This window comes from Centropristis striata, chromosome 23 (assembly GCF_030273125.1).
Source record: "Centropristis striata isolate RG_2023a ecotype Rhode Island chromosome 23, C.striata_1.0, whole genome shotgun sequence".
In the NCBI taxonomy this organism is placed as follows: Eukaryota; Metazoa; Chordata; class Actinopteri; order Perciformes; family Serranidae; genus Centropristis; species Centropristis striata.
The window spans coordinates 22,946,032-22,953,335 of record NC_081539.1 but is presented as its reverse complement, the minus strand read 5'-3'; the positions used below and the strand labels follow the sequence as shown (position 1 = coordinate 22,953,335).

Here is a 7,304-nt window from a genome sequence, read left to right as displayed (position 1 = left end):
TTCTCAGAGTTTCTCAACTTTTGTGTCTCTCTGTGATCTCGTGCAGAGAAATTAGAGAGCTCTCTCTATAAACTCAATCTATTCTCATCCCAGCTTCAATTTATCCATCTCATACTAAGCTCAGACAGAACAAATGAAGAGCTCTCCACAAGCATGCATTGATTTCTCAGACTTAGATCAATGTTTTGGTTGTTTTTAATCATGTTGACTTGATTGTAATCCACATGATTTTTTTTAAATTATGTATTACTGTACTCAGAATGAATTGATTTAAAATTTGATTGTAGGCTGCAAAGACCTTCTGCTTTTATATTAATTATATTTTCTATGAATAATTTTAAGTATTCCAATGCATGTAATTCAGGTTTTTTTCATGAACCACATAAAACGTAAAATAAAAACGACAGTAATTTATTGGTAATTTGAGAGCAATAAAGTTACTATTTCAACAAAGTCCAATATCAGAATGTAGCACCTTTTATCACTCACTACCATTGCCTTCAATAGTGAACACATTTGTGAAAATAGTTAGGAAAATAAATATCAAAACAGTAAACAGAAAGCCACGCTTTTGACATTTGCATTGTGGAAATTTATTTTACAAAATGCCAACAAAAACCACTATAACAATATGTTTCACTGGATATCTCAAAATCAATAATCTAACAATATTAGTACATGGAACATTGCACTGATCACAGTCTTTCAAGATCATAAAACTATATTAGCATCCAACGATGTAGCTTTTAAGACCAAGAAGATACGTTTCAGCTGTGTCAAAGTTTAACTAACAAAAACTCAGACCATTAGTGGTGTCAATGTAATATATTCAGATGTCTGTATCTTCTCATGTTAAGCCCCAAAGTGACCTATTTGTGTGGCAATATATTAATAGAACTGTTGAGATCACTGACATTTGTCTTAATATAGCATCAAAATACTATCTGCCCATCAACTTGAGACTATATTTTCAGTAAGGAATTTCTACTAGTTGGAAAAATCATGGGCTCTTCTGTTCACAAAAAGATCATGTCTTTGAGTTCATAAATATGTTTAGTCCCTTTCAAGTTTGTTAGGGAAATGTGCAGCAAACACAATACCAGGCATTGAGGACAAATCAATAAACATCAACTTTCCCAAAATACTTTCAAGTCCAACTACTGTCCTTTTTACAGGAACTTCCAAGAGGCTCACAATATGGAAACATGTCCCACCTGTCAAAGTGTCCCTTAGAAGATTTATACCTGCAACTGCAAATTCATTCACAAATACAAGATTCATCTCATTTTGACCTTCTTTGTAGGAACACAATAATTCAATCTGACCATATTTGATCTGCATACCATCACAAAATAACACTGTGGAATTGTTCCGTCTTTTGGCTTTGACATACTGCTTGGAAGTGTAAACCGTTTTCCCTATTTGAGCTCTGTTATATGCCTTGACAACATTAGTATATAAACCCTGACCACGAAACTGTTCCAGAAGAGACATATCATCAGTTTCAAGACATCTGTTGAATGCTGCCCCTATCATGGCCACACTATTGTCAACATTAACAGCTTGATAACTAGTGCCATTTGTCATTCTGGCCAAAAACTCGGTAGCTACTGTGTTCAGCTTTATGTTTTGTGTGATGCTAGGGAGAGACTGTATAGTCTTTACAGCATTAACCATTTGGACAGGTATATTCTGGGTCCCATGTATAAGACGAAGTAAGTACCCATTTTTGTCTTCAAAGTGAAAGCAAGAGTGTGTCCACAGAGGTCCAAGAGCTCTTACACTATCTGCTAAATGGACAAGTAAGTGGATATTGGCTATCATGTATCGTTCACCATAAAGTCCACTCATTTGAGAACAGAAATTCCAAAGTAGTTTTTCAGCATGATCTATTTGCGCAGGGGTTATTGATTCCATCATAAGAATGAAGATCGCTTCACTAAGGAGCAGGAAATGGTTGTAGTACAGGCCTGCAAGAATGCCCCGGAATACAACTGGCCCAAAAAACAGCAAAATGGACCGATACTCAGATGCTTTAAAGAACATTCTGTGAGAGGACACAGAACGAGGGAATCTAATCAAAAATGGCGGTCTTATTTCTTTCATGCGTTTGTCAACTTCTCTGATTGACCTAACCATACTGAATGCACATCGGGAAAACTCTGTGGAAAACCACAAAAACATCAATAGACGCATTACTCCCAGTAGTACAGAGTGCATATAGTCTATACCTGTACCCAAGACCAAATCATAGCTTTTTAGTCTACTGAGAAAGGTAGGTCCCTTCACCCCACGTACAATGCTGTTGGAATCATAGGCCATCTTCGCATTATCTACAAACCCCTTGTGGGTACGAGGCGGGCCTTTTGGATCTGTCTTCTGGAAAGGAAAGGCATGGACATGACCTCTTTCTCCTGTCTTTACTGTTTGACCTGGCTGTTCACACTTTAGACACCCAAACTGTCCATTGAATTGAACAGTATTATATACCAATGCTTTTGCGGGCAAATCGCAGGTACCTGCAATGGTAAAGGCTTTGCATAGGAAAGGCTCTTGAGCTCCTGCAAATTGAACAGAAATTCCATCTCTTTCGATTTTGTTCAGAGTTTCACATAGTGGTTCAAGGAATGTCAACATTGACGGCTTTGAGTCCCCAAACCAAAGACCTGCAAATATCATGTTTTCTCGTTTAGTGCGTTCAACAAAGTTTAACTCGTTTATGACACAATAAAAAGGCCACACAGAAAACTTTGAAGACTTAAAAATGGGTATGCCATCAGTGTTCCACATTAAAGAAATGTTTCTGGAATCATTGAGAGGGCCATGACAAGTAGTCAATTTCTGATAGGCTTCTCCGTCATATATGTCCTCAATACTGTCATGACACTTTTTGTGTCTATTAAACCTGAACATAAGTTTTTCTTCAAAACCTTCCTTAGCAAACAATCTCTTCAGTTGTGCTTCAATGGGAACCTCAATAAAATAGGAAGTTGATCCCTCCATCAACACACTGGCTTCACAGGTTTTACACTGGTTGTCTGTACTCTCAACAGTCATGAAGCATGCACTACAGTATTTGTGCAAAAGCGGAGAGGAGGAATCGTCAAAAAATTGTTTAAATTTGTGTAAATTCTGAAGACATTCAGTCTGGATATCAGAGGGGCAGTGCAGAGAGATTAGTGTAAGCAAGTCACTGAGAGCTTTTCCTGTTATTTTGTGTCTATTTGCAAAAGTCATTATGAGGAGAAGACTCTCTGCAACAGAAACTGGCGCATCTCTGTAAATTGGATTATCTCCAGTGTTTGTAGGGCTTTTGGGTTCTGTTCCCTCCTCTTGGTTTAGCTCTAAACCGTCCTCAAATGACAGGTCATCATAAAATGACAGGTCATCGTCAAATAACACATTTTCGTCTTCTTCAACAAATTCAGGAAGGTGATCAACAAATGTATCTGTGTGAAAAGGCTGTTCAGGCTCTGATTCAACATTAAGTCCAGAGTGATGCATCTCACTTGTGTGTCCACTGCACTGGGATGTATGGTTGGTGTTATGGAGGTCACACAAATTTGTGATTGAAGAGTCTTCCAGATCTGCAACGTCATCAGCTTCCAGATTAGCAGAACTGGTCTCTTGCTCAGTGCGGCAGTCATCTGACCTCGAAAAAAAAAGTCCCAATGTATTTAGCAAATTTGTTTTCTTATAGCAATGGCTCATTTACACCAATTGTTCAAAAGCAGTATACTAGACTAGACATGTTTATTTTTCACTATACTTCTGCTAAACACATTACTAATTACTAGATTATTAAAGTGTTATAGTCACTTGAGCTGCCAGTAAAACCTTGACAAACCAAGTGAGGTTCACAAGTCTCATATAAGTAACAGTGATTTATTGGATACATGAACTTTTCTTTCAAATAACACTGCAGTCGATCAAAATTTAAAGCTTTACAACATGCAATTTCTTACATGTCTAACAGAGTTGTTATTTTTGCACATTCGTTACCTCTGTTCTCCTGTCCTTGTGTGTCCTGCTGAAAACAGAGAATAATACATTTAACATTTAATACTCGCATACAATTGTATTAGGCATACCTGGGTAAAACCTGCATCAGTTAAATCATTTAGATAAATTTATTAAAACATGTGGTGCTTTGGCTCTGATGCTTCGTACAATCTGTAAGGTAAATAAAAACTATAGTTATCAGATAAATGTAGTGGAGTAAACAATAAAATATTTGTCTGCAAAATGTAGTGGAGTGGAAATATTAAGTGACAAGTTAAGTACCAACACTTGAGTAAATGTACTTATATTCAATCACTGCAAGTGACAATAAACAAATAATAAAATGTAAATTTCCTTACCTTTCTTCTGTATCTTTTGCAAGTATTTTGTTGGCTCTTCACTTTTCTCCTCCAACGTGAGTTGTGCCTCTGTGCCATTTTCAAATGTGCCCTACTGTTTGCCTGAAATAATTTCAACAGTAGAGATACGCACTTGAAAATTATACATTTATACATACAATTATACAAATTACATATATTCATAGTACTATATATGTATATATATATATAAACAATTAAGATTAAATTAATTAATTAATCGAAATTATTATTATTATACATTTTTAATCACATATAAATATTTGTCAAATATATTGTACATGCAAAACTAAATTAAACAAGCTAAACTCATAAAGAAAATGCTTAAGGCATTCACACTAATAAGTAAACTTATTCTTTAGAAAAAGTGTAGCTTTATATACTCACCACTTACAGGAGCTGCATCTTTGTTTTCTTCAACGAGTTGCATTTGGCGCAAACAAGTTGTGAACTTTGAACCCAGTAAATGATGCAGCCCTAACGTCAACATTTCATTGGGAGAGAGCGCCATCAGTCACAAATACTGCATCATGATTGGTCAATTGACATGACTAACGTAAAGTCTTACGTTAACGGTTGGAGTGCGAGCAAGAGAGATGGAGGAAGAAGGAACCGCTACTGGAAGTAAAAGAAGGTAAGCGACATCTTTGTCAAGCGTAATTTGGGTAAAACTTTGTAAAAACTTAAATGGCGAGTGTTTATGTTGGTTCAGATACTTTTTTTGAAGAAACTGGTCGGCATATGTGGCAAATAGTGAAGCTAGCTAGTGAGGCTATATGCCCGGACCACATGTGGCCATGAACTTATGATTAGCTAACACTGGTAATTTATTGCAGTAATACTTTTACGTAAAGAATATGCACTTTGGGATTTTTTTTTCCACAAACAGTGAAGTGAGTAAAATAATACTGAACTCCATTGAAAGAAACTTCAAATTAACACAACGATGATTGACCTACAAAATTTTACCTACAAAATATGTGCCGAATTACATTGAAGTGGCTAATGAATGTTATTTTTTCAGTATTACCCATGTTGTTTATCCCAAGACTGCTCTAAACAAGGCTTGTTTTAAATGGTGTATGTTTATAAGGGAGTTCTGCAGGTAGCTGGACAGAGTTCAGTATCTCCAGCACACACCTCCAGCGTTTCAGAGCAGATCATACTGCTTATTGTTTCATGACTTAAACATAATTTTATATACTTATTCATGTGTTAATTCTTTAGATTTCTGTGAGTGGTTAATCATATATATATATATATAATTAGCAAACAAGACAGCAAGTCTAATTTGGTGATCAAATCTTACCATAAAAGTATGATTTTTGGCAATTAAGATATTTGCATTGGAGCCTCATGCATATTTAAAGTGCTTGCTGTGGCCAAAATTGTTATGTGTTGAAATTTAAGAGGATATATCCTCTTAAAGACCATGTTTTTTCAGTTCCTGAGTTGTCTGATATGGTTACAGTAACACATCAAATGGTTCAACAAGTTGCTGTACCAAATTATGAGATGTAATGACATGATAAAACTAAGTAAGACATTGAACCACCTTTTTAAATAAATAAAATGTATTGTACTTTTATGTATTTAACAGAATGGATGGCCCAGCAGGAAATACCAAAAAAGAGATGCCCAAAAGAGCGCGAAACCCACCGAAGAAGATGTGTTTTTATGAACCAGACCCCGGCTCACCCAAACAGGACTCAGATGGTAATTGAGTTATTGTTTCACTATATTGCTTAGCTAATTTTTAGCGTGATTGTCATTTCTAACTTACTTTGGACATTATAATAACCAAAATCTTTGACAGTCTCTGGTCTCTTATCACTGGGATTATTATTATCAATATATTGGCAGCATATATTGGCGGACTTACAGGCAAGTCTGCCTGAGGAAAGGTGTTTCCGTTACCACCCACTGTCACAAGCAATGTCGCGCGATTTATGTGCACCACTAGATGGCGGCTTGAGACCAAGAATTAATGAGAGGGCGCAGTTATATCACGGTGTCTGCATGAAAGACAATACAGCTTAAAGGACAATTCCAGGCAAAAACAACCATGGGCCATATTTTCCTAATATTTTACCTCTAGAATAATGAATGTGCAGATTTTTCCCTTAATGTCTCCTGTTATGTAGCAGATCTCTCTGTCCCCACCTCCGAGCAGCAGCAGAAAATGGAGGTAGTGCGTTCTACCACCGTTTAAGCTATTTGCAGCTCACACGCCACCATTTTTGTTCCACAGACAACAGCAAATAGTTATTCAAACATGCAACCAGGTGTTTGTTTACCTGGAGGAGGCGGGCATCTTGGAGAAATTAATAAAAATAACTGCATTCATAGACTTGCAGGAATTTTGTTGATCTCGTTGATAATAAAATGCATGCAGTAATCATAAAATAATTAAATAGAATAAAAACAAAGTGAAAAGATAGAATACAGAGTGCATGATTCAAATTAAATACATTGTTATTGTAAAGTGTCGCATGAGTGAAGAAGTGTGAAGCAAATGCAAAAAGAATAAAGTTAATGCTAGTTGAAGGCTAAAGTGAAGAAATGAATTTTTATCTTTGCTAAGGTCTAAAAGGATTAGGATTGAGACCAATAAGATATAGTAGCACGTTTAAGTAAGATTGATTTTTAGCCTGTACTAGTTTACTCAAAATCTCCTTTATTTACTCTCTGTTCATTTTCAGGACTTTTTGTATTTTTGACCTTTGAAGATGGATACACGGCAAAGCTTTTTAATGTATGTGATATACAAAGCAAAGATGAAAAACCCATCGCCTGCCTTAGAGATCTGAAGCCAGGGGAAGAAGTACTTGCAAGATGGTCCGACAGCAAGTTCTACAGCGCCACAGTGGACTTCGTTGGAACAGTTAAAAAGAGATGCAGCTGCTCAAAGATTTTACAACCTTC

General features: G+C 36.2%; 1 protein-coding gene and 1 long non-coding RNA gene across 2 annotated transcripts; one reads left to right on the top strand and one right to left on the bottom strand.

Moving 5' to 3' along the window:
* Positions 1-363: 363 nt before the first annotated feature.
* LOC131961948 (uncharacterized) lies at positions 364-5,202 on the bottom strand. Its single transcript, XM_059326882.1, has 4 exons — positions 4,767-5,202; positions 4,362-4,463; positions 4,003-4,030; positions 364-3,647 (listed from the first exon to the last, which is right to left on the bottom strand). The coding sequence occupies exons 2-4, from the start codon at positions 4,437-4,439 to the stop codon at positions 1,054-1,056; spliced, it is 2,700 nt and encodes an 899-aa protein (XP_059182865.1). The 5' UTR covers positions 4,440-4,463; positions 4,767-5,202; the 3' UTR covers positions 364-1,053.
* On the top strand, positions 4,980-7,237 carry LOC131961955 (uncharacterized). Its single transcript, XR_009389904.1, has 3 exons — positions 4,980-5,013; positions 5,980-6,095; positions 7,082-7,237. It is a non-coding gene; the product is annotated as an uncharacterized LOC131961955 (long non-coding RNA).
* Positions 7,238-7,304: the final 67 nt, after the last annotated feature.